Here is a 16,438-nt window from a genome sequence, read left to right as displayed (position 1 = left end):
TCAAACACTAGTTGGGAGCAGGAAAATAATGTAATGCAGATATGTGGACTATTTCAGAGGACTGACTGGACTGGAAGTTTGGTGTAAAGCAGATAATTTTTAAATGCTTTCCCCCTTCATATCTATGGTAGGCGCTTACCTTGTCTGCAATGAGACTACTCGTGCTTAATACGCATGTGCTTAAGTGCTTTGCTAGATCAGGACTTTAACTGCTAGACACATGAGGTTGGATTCACCACTGCATTATTAGCTTCAAAATCAAAGTTTTGAGATACTGTAAAACGGAAGCAACCCAGATGTGACTCAGGTCCATAGAATTTGTTCCATGTTAGTGTACTCTGTGTCTGCTAAAGAGCTAGAGTGGCATTTTCAAATGCTTCTAAGCCACTTGGGAGCATAAGTCCAGTGAACGTCAATGCACCTGAATCACTTAGGCACTTTTGAAAATCCCACACCTAAAAAAACCCTATATTTTGGAAAAGAAGAGGGGAAGGTTTTTTCCTCTTATGCAAAAATAACCAGTTCCCCCGAACTATTGCTTAGGCAGTAAGCTGTGTCCGTGTCAAAATAATAATCCTTTCTATTAAACGCTCGATGGATATGTTAAGTCAATGGGGCCAGAATTTCATCTGCTGGCTTCAAGAATGTGGATGCTACTTATGAGGCAGAGGAAAATAATTTCCCTCTTACTCTGTCTGCATTCGTAGAACTTAGAAACTATGTTTAAATATCATGACACAAAACAAATCTCTTCCAAATGGTCAGTATTCAGACTGACAATTCATCAGCTAAAGAAGGGCCAGGTTCTTAGGTGGTGTAAATTGGTGTAACTCTTTTGACTTTATTTCACACCAGCTATTACTTTGATGCTTCACACCAGCTGGGGATGCAGCTCAGAGTGCCAGCCTCAACTCTGAATTGCCTGGGTTCTGTTGACTTGTGTTGTCAGCATCAAGTTATTGCTGTTTTTAATGTGATTTTTTTTCTTGTTTGCTTGGTTTTCATTTAAAAAAACAACCCTGTTTCATGGAGGTTTAGAGAATGTCCTTTCAGCACACAGGTCATTTTGTGCACCTCTTAAATTCATAGACACTGACTCTGTTCGGCAGTGAGTGGGAGGTGCTGGGGGCAGGGGGAGGAGTAGGGGCAGGAAAAGGCAGAGCGAGGGCAGGGCACGCTTGAGGGAGGGGGTGGAGTGGGGGCAGGAGGAGGTGGGAAGGAACAGAGCCTTGGAGAAGGAGGCGGGGCGGGGGTGGGAAGAGGCAGCACGAGGGTAAGGCCTTGGGGAAGGGACTGAGTGGGGGCCGGGCCTCGGGCTGAGCAGGGGTGGAGCACCCACGGGGAAAGCGGAAAGTCGGCACCTGTGGTTAAATTTGAAAAACACGGTTGTATTTCCAATGGATGTTCCAGTTTGTTTAGAGCTATTACCGCCTAGTGTCCTATCCACAGAGGCACAGGGCCTTGGTGAAATCACAGGTTCTGTATCGATATTCCTTCTGCCTATGCAAAGGGCGTTAGGAGTGAGGACAGGCATAAAGGTACTCCTGTATAGAGCCAGTTACAGGACTGGGTCCTAAAACTGTTTCTCATTTATTTTAAATGGAGGCACTGAAGCCAGGAAGATTTGATTTATTCTACAGTTAAAAAATATCTTGTGTAAGTTTTCTTGGATAAATTCACATCCCATACAGTGTGCAGCTATATATTTTTTTTAAAATGCTAAGGATTAAAAGGTCCTATTCAGAGGCCTTTTTAAAAAAAATTAAAGCAGAGATTTTATCTAATTCACCTGACTCCAGGAGCCAGAACTCTAAGGAAGACACCAAATATCACAAGTCTGACAATAAGATCATGAGAGTTGACAACACTGAAGTGCACAGTTGGATGCATAAATGAGCATTGGTGCACAATCATTTAATTTGTGTGTGCAAATCAGATACAAAACACGTGCCTAGTTTTTTAGAAAACCAGACCCAGGAAGTCCACATGTGTTAAATACACACAGACACATGCACTTGTGTTTCCCAGACAAAATATTTTTTCTCAATAGCAAGTTAGAGTTAAAATAATGTTCAGACATTTGTTAACCTTGAGTATTAACCTGATCTACATCGTAGCTTGATTGTTTTGATTTCACTCTACTTTAGAGCCAATGACAGTGGCCATCCCCGGGGTTGGCTTTACTACCTTGGCAAGGGCCTGAACTGTTAGTGGTGACATCTGCCTCCCTGATCACCCATTGGCTGTCCTCTGAACACCTTCTGGAAGGTTCCATTGTTGCCTAGTGTGGCAGTTTTTGGAACAGTCTCCAGACCTGTCTGGTTTTAACCCTTTTGCTGCTGGTCTTCCTGACTCAGCAGTGCTACCATCCTTGCCATTCTAGTAGTTTGCTGATATTGATGAAATGTTAGGATATCAGTTAAACTAGTGTGACAGACCCAGACCAGTGGGATACAGGAGTCTGGTAGAAGGCAAATATACTGGTCACTGGATGAGTAGTTTTCTGTTCCCTGAGTGACCAGACCTATTGGGATCCAGGAAGTGGGCGGGCGAAGCCCGCCCACTGCTAAAGGATCCCCCCCAGCCTAAGGGGGGGGTCCACAGGACCTGGAGACCAAAAAATTACGGGGGACAACTAATAAAAGAACAGGGACAGGAGTGAGGTCAAAGGGTCAAACGAAGCGAACCAGATGGGGACACCGAGCAGAGAACCCCGGACAGCGCCCACTGCTCCTCGAAGGCGTCAAGGGAGCCAGTGGACGCCGCCCAGAGGAACTCTGCCCGGATACGTCCTGAGTGACCAGAGCAGGGGCTGCACTAAAGTAATCAGGAACCTGCTAGAACCAGTTAAGGCAGGCAGGCTAATTAGGACACCTGGAGCCAATTAAGAAGAAGCTGCTAGAATCAATTAAGGCAGGCTAATCAGGGCACCGGGGTTTTAAAAGGAGCTCACTTCAGCTTGTGGTGTGAGTGTGAGGAGCCGGGAGCAAGAGGCGCAAGGAGCTGAGAGTGAGAGGGTGTGCTGCTGGAGGACTGAGGAGCACAAGCGTTATCAGATACCAGGAGGAAGGTCCTGTGGTGAGACTAAGGAAGGTGTTTGGAGAAGGCCATGGGGAAGTAGCCCAGGGAGTTGTAGCTGTCATGCAGCTGTTACAGGAGGCACTATAGACAGCTACAGTCCACAGGGCCCTGGGCTGGAACCCGGAGTAGAGGGTGGGCCCGGGTTCCCCCCAAACCTCCCAATTGAGCTAGACTGTGGGTTCTTCCAGAGGGAAAGGTCTCTGAGCTGTTCCCCAACCCACATGGTGAATCTCTGAGGCAAGAAAATCCGCCAATAAGCGCAGGACCCACCAAGATAGAGGAGGAATTTTGTCACACTAGATCCCATGCTGCTCTAGTGATTAGAGGCAGATTTGTTTCTGCTAACTGAGCCATTGAAGGTAATCACGCAAGACCTAGCTCATCATATCAAAATTTACCAGACTGTCTTAGAACCAATAGTTCACTTGAGCACCCTGTTTTCAGCGTGAAATCAATTCCACAGCTAAGTAAATAAATGCCCACATCTTGTCTGCTTTTGCTCATGAACCACAGTGGACTAGATTTATCTAAGGAATATTAGGGAAATAGCCATCATTTATAGAGCAGCAATTAATAAATCACATTCTCATCAACTATTTATCTTCCTTTAATACAAAATATTGATGAACATTGACTCTGCTGTAAAGATCTTTTCCAGTTCTTTACAGAAAATTGGTGCTTAATAATCCCCCTTTCACATACTTCTCTTTTCACTACATTAACGATTTGATTTTTCATTTTCTGTAAGAAATGACAGCTTGTAGCCATCACTAGAGACCTTTCTGTTAAAACTTGACTCTTTCACATATGTATTTTTTCCACTATTTCTGAAATACTGTAGGGCTATAATAAAGATAACGGCCATTAAATAAGACAACATTACAGACCCCAAACATTGTAAATGATGAATCAGGCCCAAGAAAATCCTGAAATTAGCGTAAAAATCATTAGATTTTTAAAAAAAATTAATTGGGGATTCTTTATATTTGCCTTTTGGTTTTTGTACTTAAGTCGTGTTTTCAGGCTTCTTTCCACAAACACAAAGACTAGGAACTTTTTTTCTTTTAAATGCAAGCTCAGATTTTCCCCTAATCACATGAATCCAGGAACTGGGACTTGAAGAAAAAATCCAGTTATCATCAGACTCGCAATAACATTGCAAGTGTTGGCTACACTGCTAAGATGCTGTAGTACGATGTGGGTGCGATTGTCCCCACCTTGTTCTTGTGTGGGTGCCTAGGCTGGGTGGGGGAAAGTGGCACAAACAACCTTACCCTCTATTGTGCCCCTTCTGCCAACTCAAGGGCCAGGCCAATTATACTGCTTCTTTAAAGTGCCACCAAAGGTGCAAGCCATCCCTCCACATTAACCAGCAGAGCTGGCCAGCAGCTAAGGGAGGAGCTCAAGTGAGTCAGGCAGTGAACTCTGGAAAAGTCTGGGTTTGATTAAGGCACAATAACTACTGGAGTTTCCCTGGGGGTGGTGCAGCTTTGCACTTCTTCCCTCCCCCTCCCCTGCCCCCTGCCCAACATACACCTGTACCAATCAGGCACAGTCTGGTCCTTCATTATGTATAAAGGACAAAGAAGCCCAAGCTGCAACATTTGGACTTTCCCAAAGTCTGTTCGGGTGTGGGACAGTCTCCAATGCACCTGTTTACCTTTTGCTGAACCATACAAAGCCATAATTTACCAGCTCAGCATGCGAAGGGAAAAGAGGAAGTGACAGATGAGTGCTGTCTTCTTAAAACTTCTATAAAAAGAGTTGGATAAAACGAGGCTTATGAATACCCACTGATAAAGCCGTATGGAGTTGAAAGTTATGTATAAAACCAGGAATAATTCACAATCTCTATTATGCAATATGGAGCACTTGTGTTTCACCATTAAAAGTTTTTGGCATAATGCAGTGGTTTTTAAGCTTGATATTGAACAACCAGGAAGAAAATATTTTCACCAGTACTGCATTCCTTACACATGCAAAATCTCCACTGACATGATAGGAGTTATGACACACAAGGGTTTCAGAACTAGGCCACAAGACAGTTTACCTCTGCCTAGTCCATTTACAAACAGATGACTGTGAATAGGCTTTTGTTTTTCTACAGACAACAAGGAATACGATGCCTATCTCTCTTACACCAAAGTGGATCCAGATGCATTAGACTGTGATAATAACGAAGAGGAGCAGTTTGCACTTGAAATACTGCCAGATGTTCTGGAAAAACATTATGGATACAAACTCTTCATTCCAGATAGGGACCTGATCCCTAGCGGGAGTAAGTACTTCTGAACTTTGGGTTTAATCCTGTCTGATGCTATTGGGAAGGCATGTTAAGTTAAGTTACAGTTCATTCTCTTTGCAAGACTGCTTTCAGAACCTCAAGAGTTTCCTAAATACACCAAGGTGTGACCTCCTGCTTAGGGTCTGATCCTGCACCAGTGAAGTCAATGGGAATTTTGCCATTCACTTCAATGGAAGCAGGATCGGATTCTGCAGAACTGTAAGCCATAGTAAAAACACTCAATGTCAGACAAAGGTAATTGCCAGAGGCTGCTAGGAAGGGTGATCGGTACACAGCACATTTCTAGTGTATCATTTAAAATGGGATTCTCTCAATAATTATCATTCAGGCAAATACTTATTTGTCCACAGCAACCTTACCAATACAGCATTTCTTAGTGTCTTCTACTTTTTCTGATTTTACAGTGAGCCAATATTATACTTCTGTTTCCAAGTTAACATCAGTTGAGCCATTTTAAACTAGAGTTTTGTCCTAAGTGCTGGATTGATAATTTGTACTGTAAATAATCCCAATTTTTCAGAGGGATGTGCACTGTTCAGTTATCTGATTTTGTTGCCCATTTCTAGTTAATGAAACGCAGTTGTCCATTTCAGATCAATTTCACTGCAATGTCCCAGTGTTCTGCTGCATGTATTGATGTCTGTAACCACAATGACACATCTATAGTGGGGTTTCTTTTTTCCTGATTTGTTGTGGGACAAGTAAAAAATGACATTGTAATGTGCATAATATTCATGGATTCTGCATGCACGGTTTGTTTGCATTTATACCATGTGTTTTTGCCAAGTAGTTGAGATGCTCCTGTGAGAAATATGCTTTTGAATATTAATTTAGTTTGCAATGTCTGTATTCAGTTAGCTTCCACTAAGACATGTTAGAAAAGGGAAATATGTACCTCTGTGTATGTGTTAATGTAAAAGAAATATAAACATAAAACCCGACTATGGCTGCTTCTAAGTAGATGTACAGAAAGCCCTGCCCTATACTGAGGCAGTTATAATCGGCTGCTTTAGCAACTTGCCTGCAAAGGAACCTGATCATGTTTACCCAGTACCACCAACCTCCACCACACACCCCAAAAATGTGGGCATCTTATCCCTTAAGTATGTGGATGAATTGGAAGCAGGGCCACAGCTTTGCCCCCCGCCTCGCCTCAGTCACTGGCTAGTCAGAATGCACATTGCCTCTTTGTTACACATGGAGCAAATGCTTCCCCAGCGTTTCTGAAGGCATTATAGCAGTCCCTGCATTTGCAGCCTGTAAGCTATGGCTACTTACCCTGTCCCCACTGCAGTGCTCCTTTACTTCTGCAAGCCGTCAGACGGGGTCTGACCTTACACCACTGAAGAGCATTGCAGAATTGGTCCCTATCAGCCTCGCATATCATACCGCTTCTTAGCAGGAGATAGAAAAATCAAAACATTCCCTTCTCTCCCCAAAAGAAACTGTTCAGTGGAATTGAAAGGGTTAAATGCCTAGGCAAGACTGTTCTTTCCTGGCTCAAAGTGCAAACTGGGAAGTGTACTCCTTCCCATCTGAGAAACGGTTACATTAATAGGTGAGATCCTGTTGAGAGAAAACACAGCTATATTTGCCATAAAAATCCCAGTGGGCTTGATCACTAGCAGGGATTATAGTAAGTAATTGTGGTTCAGATACAGTCCGTGCAGCAGGTTTTTATTTTGTTTTTTTAATGTAGTAATAGTACAAAGTGAATTAAAGAGAGAGTTTCAACGTATCCTTTTAATGATAAACATATTGAAGGTGAAGATTTATCTGACATGAGTCTGTTTCTCCCAGCTGCTGCAATAACTAGCATGCAATTTTATTTTGGACTACCTGTCATTCAGACACTCAACAAATACTTGTCATCATTTTGGGTATTCATTTAACATCTCCTGGAATGCTCATTTTATGAACATTCACAGATTTAATATCTCTTTTCTCCTCTCCATCCTCTCTGCTTCAGCATTATGAAAGGGCTTGATTCTTTCATATAGAACCTCGAGAATGCTTAATCAAACTTAATGACGACAATGCAGAATAAAATATGTACTTGAAATTAGCATGATTTGTGTGCCTGGGATTTGTGAAAAAAAGGAACTGTATTTCTAGAGGAAAAATTGGACTTTTGTTAAAAAATGTTCAGACACGCAAGCATATGTGTACCTGCATATACATATGGAACATACTACTTGGATGTTCTATTTAATATTGATTTTACATTACAAAGGGTTATCTACGGTAGATTAAAACAGAACAGACAGAATAGACTGCATAGGCGCTCCGGAGAAGAAACACAATTTATTTTTTAACGAATCTCTCAAAAGCAACAGTTCTGTCGGACTATCTGGTTCTTAGGTGCAGATTCCTTCAGGGGGGAAAAACTGATTTATTTTTCTAGCGAAATGCTTTCATGTATTGTATTTTGTCATCTGATGACACTCAGTATAATGCAGCACTTTCCCACCAGATGATCTGGGGTGTTTCTTCATATAACTTTTCTTGTGCATTTAAGATAAGATTCCAATGCTATAGTCAATCGTGTCTCCTTTGGAAGGCTGGTTTCAGATAATCTCTGCAATTGTAAACTGCTGCCACAGGAGGGTGTCCATTATTGCTCTGACTTCCCGGCATGAGGCAATGCATACAGTTGCTCTCTGGACTGGGAAGTATCCAAGTATAGATTTGTTAAATAGTGTTTGATGGTTTATTTTGTCTCAGGGCATTTTTGAACAAACTGAAAAGCTTACCTCAGTAAAATCAAAGGGCAAGTTTGATTGTGGTTTAATCAAGTTGATTCTTAGCTTAGCCGCTGGAAAAAAAATATAATAGTCTCTCTAGGTGGAGGTCTTTAAGAACAGAATGGACAAACACCTGTCAGTGATGGTCTAGGTATACTTGTTCCTGCCTCAGCAAAGGGGGGTGGACTAGGTGACCTCTCAAGGTCCCTTCCAGCTCTACATTTCTATGATACTGTCTTTATATGCAAGATATAGAGCCAGATGGGCAAGCTACTCAGGGGAAGTGAATGGGCCATAACCTAGCCTCAAATACCCAGCAGAGAATTCCCCTGTTGGAGAGGGAACTTCCTGCTGGTACGTCTGTGCCGTATTCAAGCCCTGCACTTGAGCTCCCGCTCTTGAGTCAGGGGGAGTGCTGGGGACAGGAGGGGCCATACGGGGGGAGCATGTGCGGCAGCTGTCATTGTCAAGTGGGTTCCGGCAGCACAGATCAAAAGGCATCTTCCATTTTGGAAAGTGGGAATCTGGCTTGCAGAGGCCACACCAGACAAAGGCAGATTGCTGCTTACAGCAGTCTCTGCTTTCTGTGTTATGTGATGCGTGAATAAAAATAATATCATAGCAAAATACGAGTGATCTCTGCCTTCCTGAGAGAAACACGGGGAGGGAGGAGGTGTAATGGAGTCTGCTTATGTTGGGATCCCAAAGAGCAAGAAGACCTATTTGTAAGTCTATTTCAATAAACTAACTGGGTGACCCTAAACCTCTGACTTCCAGAAGCTGGAACTGGACAGGGGATGGATCACTCAATAATTGCCCTGTTCTGTTCATTCCCTCTGAAGCATCTGGCACTGGGCATGGTCAGGACCCCAGGCACGCCGGGATGCCAGGCGCAGAGGGATGCCGGGTGGCAGCAGAGCCCCACACATGGGGCCGGCAGCCCAGAGGGACCCCACGCACAAGGCAGCAGCCGGGACCCTGGGTGGAGTTTAACCATTAACAGAAACCGATAAGCATCAAGCTTATCGGTTAACCGGTTAAACTCTTACATCCCTATTCTGTGGACAGTTGTGATTTTCATGAAATGCCATTTTCTAATGGAAAAATGTTCTGGTGGAAAATGTTCCACCAGCTCTAGCTGTTATATGGATGCAATAAAAGCATGAAATCCCAAAGTTCTTGCTCAGTGTTTTACTCAATCCTTACTCAGAATACAGTCATTGCCTGACAAATGGCTTAGTAACTGAACAAGGACCTCGGGGTTTGGACCTGAGTGTTTAGTGGGGTAAGTTCTATGACCTAGAAAACTTCCTGTAAATCTTGTTGCTGGGTAATCAGCTTGCCTAGGGGGACTCCAAGTTCATCATAATTTGATGAAGCTGAAGAATAGAGGAGATGACACAGAAGAACCCTTCAGCCATTGCATTATTCAGAAGTAGGGGATATTAAACATTGGTCACTATATATTGCAAAGAGGAGACTGATGATGATGGAATTATAATTGTCACAGAGGAAGAAGAAATTCAGCTTTCATTGCTGGGGTCCCAGATTGGTTACAGTTTGAGGTGAGCCTGGACCGGAACATACTTCAAACACTTTCTCTCCCCATCCCTTACGGAAACTATGGAAAAGCCTTGGTCTGTATCTGATCTTCATAACCCTGGTCTTACCTCTGTGACAGGCTGGATTGGAACTCTGAATACTGACACCCTCAAATGCTGGGGTAGTTCATATCCAAATCCAGAGTGTGGATCCAAACTTCACAGCTCAGGCCCCGCTCTATGTGCAGTGCAAATTAATTTGTTGGTCCAGTTCGTAGTAGATGTGTCCACATCAGTCTGTGTAATTACACTATAGTGTATAGTTACCACACAGTTTGACACAATTTGACATGAATTGAATAAGAGATCAAGGGCTATAGTAACACGCCAACCCAACTCACACTTATCCTCCTAACAGTTGAATAAAATCCCTCGAGATGCCAAAACCAGGATGAGCGGGTGCCATTTCATCCAGAATACTGCAATAAAGCACATTGGTAGCTAGCGGGCCCAGGCTGTAGAGAGTGGATAGTTTTGGGGCTTAGGCACTGAACTTGGACACTGAACTATAGCTGGCTCTGCCAATCTTCCTTTGTGACCTTGGGTAAATGATTTAATCTGACTGCTCCATCTCTACTATTTAGCCCAAGTGAAGGGAGAGAATATGTCTCTGCTCTCGCCCTACCCTTCCACCTGTTGATGTTACTGCCCTGTTAATTTCCAGGTCCTTTTTCCAGGGGCTTTGCTTGACCACTGCAAATGAGGGGAGGGAGTTGGCAGGCCCCATGCTTTCCCCATATTCTTGTCCAGGCCTAACATACAGGCTAGCCATACAAGTTTTCTGAAGATAACTATTAGGAATAGGGCTTCCAAACCCAAATGATCTGGGGGTCTATTCCTCCCTGATATGACTCTGGCCATGTTCCAGGGAGGATGTTTGCTTTTTATTCACTTTATTTACAGGTAGGGTGACAAAAGGGAACCAGTTCATTGAAACCAACTCAGCTGAACAATAACAAACTGAGAGGTACAGGTTAAGAAGGAAGATTTAACATAATGGGGGATTTCCCCTCCGGCTTGTCTTGTTTTATCTTATTTTTGTTCTAGCACCTATTAGCAAAGGCGATTTTATAAACTGGAGCTAATAAATATATTCATTGCGATATGTGCTGCATAAGGCAGTAGATGGCTTTGGTATTTGAACTTTATGATTTCCTTTAGTGTCCTAAAAAAAATCTTTATGTAATAACGCTACATTCAGAATACATAATACAGGCATTATAGTGCTACTGTATTGACCGTCCATTGTGTTCCTCTTTACTTCTTTGCTTCTCTGTGTCAGCTCCCAGTCAAGTCTGACTCACAAATGCTAGATGGGAAATTACACAGCTTGCATGGTGAGACTTGGTGCTCCCACTACCCTTTTCTGTGTTACTTCTTGCTCTTTTCTTTTGCTACAAAGGGGAGTCCCGATTCTGCAAACCAGAGGCTAATGTGTTTTCTTATCACCTTCTTTAACTAGCTTATACCCCCACTAACAGAAAAATTGCTGTGCCTCTTGAATTTTGTAGGGTTTGGGTTCTTTGTTCACTTTCTCATCCTCTTCTACAGTACAGTACCCACCAGCCAAAACAGGAGACAAAATGGACCACATGTTGCCTGAATCAAACTCATAAGTAAAACGTAAAAGATGCCTTTTGCCTATTTTGATCAATGTTGAACATTTCTCCTTCTGTTTTATTTTGTTTGGTTTGGTTGGGGGTTTTGTTGTTGTTGTTTTTTTGTCAGTGGCCATGCTACTTCACTGCCCTTTGAGAATCTTTATGGTCACAAAATGCTGCTGATCAAAAGCAAATTATCTTGATCGAGACAGGAAGCAGACTTTCCCCTTTGAACCTCACAACTTCCACTCCCAGTCCCTCTCATTTCTGGCCAGATCCTCAACTGGTGCAAATCAGCATTGAGCTGTTGAAGTCAATGCGGCTACGCTCATTCCTACCAGCTGAAGATTAGTTATGCCACTCCAGGAAATACAATTGCACTGAAGTAGTTGCTTATGAAATTTGCAGAACTTTGTGATTATTTTTTTCTTTCCAACTGGTGGTAAAATTGGCAGAGGAGATTTCCCCTACTTAAGTTTCACATCTGAAATGCTTTCTCAGCGCTCTCTTTCACAGATGGCATAAGAGCGACAGCAGAATATTCTGCGCCTGTTGCAAGAGAATCTCAGCCTGCCTGTTTCACCACAAGCAGGGACATTACAGAGAGGGCAACAATGTTGGCTTTGTTTTAGTGCACGTTTTCCAAATCACAAGGCAACGTTCCCCTATAAAAAATAAATGTGGTGATCAGATCTTGTGTTAGGCCCCAGCCTCTGTCCACCACCACAAGGGAACTGGATTCTGGCCATAACTTGACAGCAGAAAATTCTCCTGGAAGAAGAGACCTTCCTAGTGGTGTGACGCCGGTACAGCCAGCTCCTGTACCAGCCACCCAGCCTAGCCCCACATGGTGTGTTCAAGGGTGGGGCTGTGCTGATCCTCCACTGGTATAAAGCCGCTTAGGACCATAGCCACGTGACATAAGTTAGTGCAGCTCCAAGACTCCCTGAACTCATGCAGGAATCTGGCTGGTACAGACTCAGGGAGTCACAGGCTGGAATTTGGCGTACTGCTGTGAAGATATTGGAATGATTGTGTATTTATAGGCCGAGCAGTTTCAACACCTGCTTGCCTTTCCTTTGGGATGCATAGAAGGGTGCGTCTAGTTGTGTGCAAGCCACTATTCTCAACTCCATCCTCACTGCCCCAAAGGATCCCTTGTTCACTGGTCAGGTCTATCTGTGACCCAGCGGCAAACTTGAGGTTTGAGAAAGGACTCTGAAGGTAACCTTGTAAGGGCTAATTCTAGTCGCCTGTAGAAAGAGCTCTAAATGTCCACCAATTAAACTGCACACAGCAAAATAAAGGAGAAACACAGAGGGGTGAAGAGCTCACAGGGGGAAGCCAGGGTGTCTTTTTTTCCCCCAGAGCGCCTCTTCAGCTATAGAGGATATAAGAGCTAAGTCTGGTGAGTTTTCAATTGAATTGATATAAGATTAGCTTTATTGTTGCAATTAAAAATATCACCACCATTTCTTTAAAAAGGTAAGTGCAATGGATTGATTTTTAAAAAAAATGTTGTGTGTTTTGTAACAGACATGCATAGTACCTGCATAGCTATGCATAGTATTAAACTGAATATGTGGGACTTCCTGATAGTGCCTGAACAATATTGTGTCCTATGCAATAAAAATGCCCTTGTACACACCCGTAGTCTGAATTTCTTGAAGGAGGAATGAAAATGTATCAGGAAAGATGCATGATGGTTTGTTGTTTTACTGTATCTTGCAGATCCAACCTCTAATGATGAAGCTTCCCACCTAACTTCTTTCTTTTTGGGAGCAGAAAGAAAGGAAGAAAATGAAGAGTCTGAGCTGTTGATACATTGGGATAATCTCTTTCCATTGTATTGAACATTTCTACCTTTCCTTCAGTTTTGTTTCACCAGTTCTGCTGATAGCTTTCCTATTGCTGCTGATTTTCACCCTGATTTTAATGCTGAATTTTCACTTCAATAAGTAAACATTTTAGAGAGAGAGCAATGTTTTTTCCTTAGAAAATATCAATTTAAGAAAAAAAAATCAAACTGTATATGCTGCATGAGTAAACGATCATAACACTTTAACTAAAAAGATTGTTGCATAAACATTTGTACTGTATGTGTATGTCTTGAAATTTTTGTTTGTCTATAGGGTGTATAAAAATTTGCTTTTTTCATATGTGAAATAATTTTTTCTTGCTGCTAAGTGGTGAAATAAAACGCTGGTAAAGGCAGATTTTATGCTAAATATACCCTGAGTCTCCTGAAATGAAGATATTTTTGAATGTTTGTTGGCCTATTTTGTAGCTATCCATTTGGTGGGAAGTGGTGTCAATAAGCATGCTGCGGCATTTTGCCTGGGACTATAAAAATAAGTATTACAGTAAAAGATGTTGATCAATGAAGTGTACTGTAACCATTCGTCCTGCTAGAGGCCAGTATGTGTAAGACAGATCCTGCCCTGTGCTGAGTAAAGGCCTGTTGTGTGCAGCTCCTGTGTCTAAGTCTTCATTTGTAACACATGCCTTCCCTCCTTTCTCAGACTGCATGCTTTTGAGTAGCATAGCTGCGAAGGACAGTTTGTGTAATAAAAAGTAAAGTGTTACCAGCAAAATGATATGCAACCAAAGTGCACTTTTTTCTGTTCTCACTATCTTTATCGCTGTTTATTATTTTTCTGGGCCTGATCCAACCCCCACTGAAAGTCTTTCCATGGCTTTGAATGGTTTGGGGTCAGGACCTCTGTAAATAGATGTAAAGAGGTCCATGTCAGATTACTTTCATTGGTCTCTCTCCCCCGTTCTCCTTTGTCAGGCATATCAAACACACAAACTAAGATTCAACCCCCAGAATATATTCTGGGCTGATAAATTGACCTTGTGAAACAGGAAGATGGTGTACAGCATCTCTGCTTACACCAATACCTTGCAAATGTTAGCATGCATAAATACTGTAGAAGATACATTTTCCTTGTCAGTGGTACCTCAGAAAATAAACACCTCTGAGTAATTCTACATTTGCTTATGTTTTCCATTTGTTTGGGGTTTTTTTTCCCCCTATCATCTAATGAAGATTCTATTAATTATCTTGTGTACGTAGAAGCATAGATTTGCAATACTAAAACAGATCATTGGACCTCCAAGATTGTGGTCAATGTGTGTAGAAAAAGGTAAAAGCTGCCCATGCTGTACCTTTCCAATAACATAATTTGCACATGTGGTGATGGAGGATTCCTTCCCGAGCACCGGTTAGCTACAATCCATGCACCCTGAAGCATCCTCGTGTCCTTCCGTTCTTTACACCTTGAAGCATAAGAACTGATTACTGTACCTTAGCTTGCATCCCAAGAAATTTTAGTAATGGCCATAGCATGTGTTGTGAATTTTATACTTTACACAAAAGTTACACTGATCTAGAGCTAAAACTTTTCCGTAAATGAAAAACAAATATTGTCATTTGTAAGTCACTGAAATGCAGCTGAACAGTGAGGAAGTTGAATCAATCTTAGCTATACTATGATTAATATGGGGAAACCATTAGGAGCTAGACTTTTTTCCTTTTCTAAATTTTATGTAAATAGAAGATGGTGTATATTAATGTCCAATCATATTTTTATTGTAAAGTTCCATTAAATGGTGTGGGATCAGACCCTTAGTGAACCTTAGTATTTTAGTATACTTAATTGCAAGGCTAATGTTTTAACACAATAGACTTCTTTATTTTATTCTCTCTCTCTTTCTATAATTTGTAGCATACATTGAAGATCTCACAAGATGTGTTGAGCAAAGCAGAAGACTCATTATCGTGTTAACTCCAGACTATGTTCTCAGGAGAGGATGGAGTATTTTTGAGATGGAAAACAGACTCCATAACATGCTAGTCAGTGGAGAAATCAAAGTTATTTTGATTGAGTGTACTGACTTAAAAGGCAAAGTGAATTACCACGAAGTGGAATCTTTAAAGCACACCATCAAACTTCTCTCAGTGGTCAAGTGGAAAGGACCAAAAAGCAGCAAACTGAATTCTAAGTTTTGGAAGCGCTTAGTCTATGAAATGCCAGCGAAGAAAAAAGAGGTTTTATCTCGGCGCCAAGTCCTGGACTCTGCAGAACAGGGACTTTTTGGAGACCTCCAAACTGTACCATCTCTTGCCATGACAGGCGCCTCTGCCACTTTTGTAGCATCTCAAGCAGATTTAGCCGATTACCATCAAACGGATTCCATGCAAATGAGACATTATTGCAGAGGATACGAGTATGACATGTCAGCGGCAACCATGCCAATAGCTTCCATAAGTAATCACCACACCTATTGTAACATACCCTTGACACTACTAAATGGACAGCTACCTCTTAATAATACCATGAAGGACACCCAAGAATTTCACAGGAACAACCCATTGCTACCTTTATCATCCCAGGAACTTAGCTTCACAAGTGATATTTGGTAGTGAAGATGAGAACTCTTTTTAGATGCTTTCTGAGCACCATGAAGACAGATTTTTAAAGAACATTAAATCAATGTCACGGGGTGCAGAATCAGATTGGAGGCAGAGACACATTTACTCACTTTTGTACCTGAATTTTTAGTTTACATTTCCAAATTATTGACAAAGGGGACCTTCTTTTGTAGTTCAATATGTAGCTCATATCATTTAATGTACAGTTGTATTGATTCTTTGAAGGGGGAAATATATCCTTTGATTTTAACATGTATGTTTTACAGTCTGGTATGGATGGAAGTTCAATACTGTATATGATCTCCGACACCCATCTTTATGTAATGGGATTTCATCTATGTACACAGAATTTAAAAAAAAGAAAATATAAACTTTAGTACAGATTGCAAATTCTAAACTTAACATGCTATAAAAGAAAATATGTCTTTGTAGAGCACACTGGGTGAACCATTCTCAAAAGAAAACCGTAGGCAGCACTTCCCATAAGGTTGTCACAAGTACATTTTAGAAGAGGACCGGTTGATACACCAATGTGGATGAAGAGTTACTAGCTTTATCAATAAAGTGCACAGTAACTGCAGAATAAATCAACTGCTCACATCAGCATCCATTCATTTTGTTATTGAGGCATATCTTATTCCTAGTCGATGGTTAGCTGTGTGTTTTTA

At 41.9% G+C, this 16,438-nt stretch overlaps 1 protein-coding gene across 1 annotated transcript in view; it reads left to right on the top strand.

Moving 5' to 3' along the window:
- Positions 1-16,071, top strand: part of IL1RAPL2 (interleukin 1 receptor accessory protein like 2) — a 514,527-nt gene extending 498,456 nt beyond the window's left edge. Inside the window, exons 9-10 of the mRNA XM_026653029.1 lie at positions 5,189-5,359; positions 15,064-16,071. Coding sequence (XP_026508814.1) covers positions 5,189-5,359; positions 15,064-15,761 — 869 coding nt within the window. The 3' untranslated portion in view covers positions 15,762-16,071. The remainder of the gene's footprint in view (positions 1-5,188; positions 5,360-15,063) is intronic.
- Positions 16,072-16,438: the final 367 nt, after the last annotated feature.

This window comes from Terrapene carolina, unplaced genomic scaffold (genome assembly GCF_002925995.2).
Source record: "Terrapene carolina triunguis isolate 2854851 unplaced genomic scaffold, T_m_triunguis-2.0 Scaffold131, whole genome shotgun sequence".
NCBI lineage: Eukaryota > Metazoa > Chordata > Testudines > Emydidae > Terrapene > Terrapene triunguis.
This window is presented reverse-complemented; position numbering and strand designations above follow the sequence as displayed.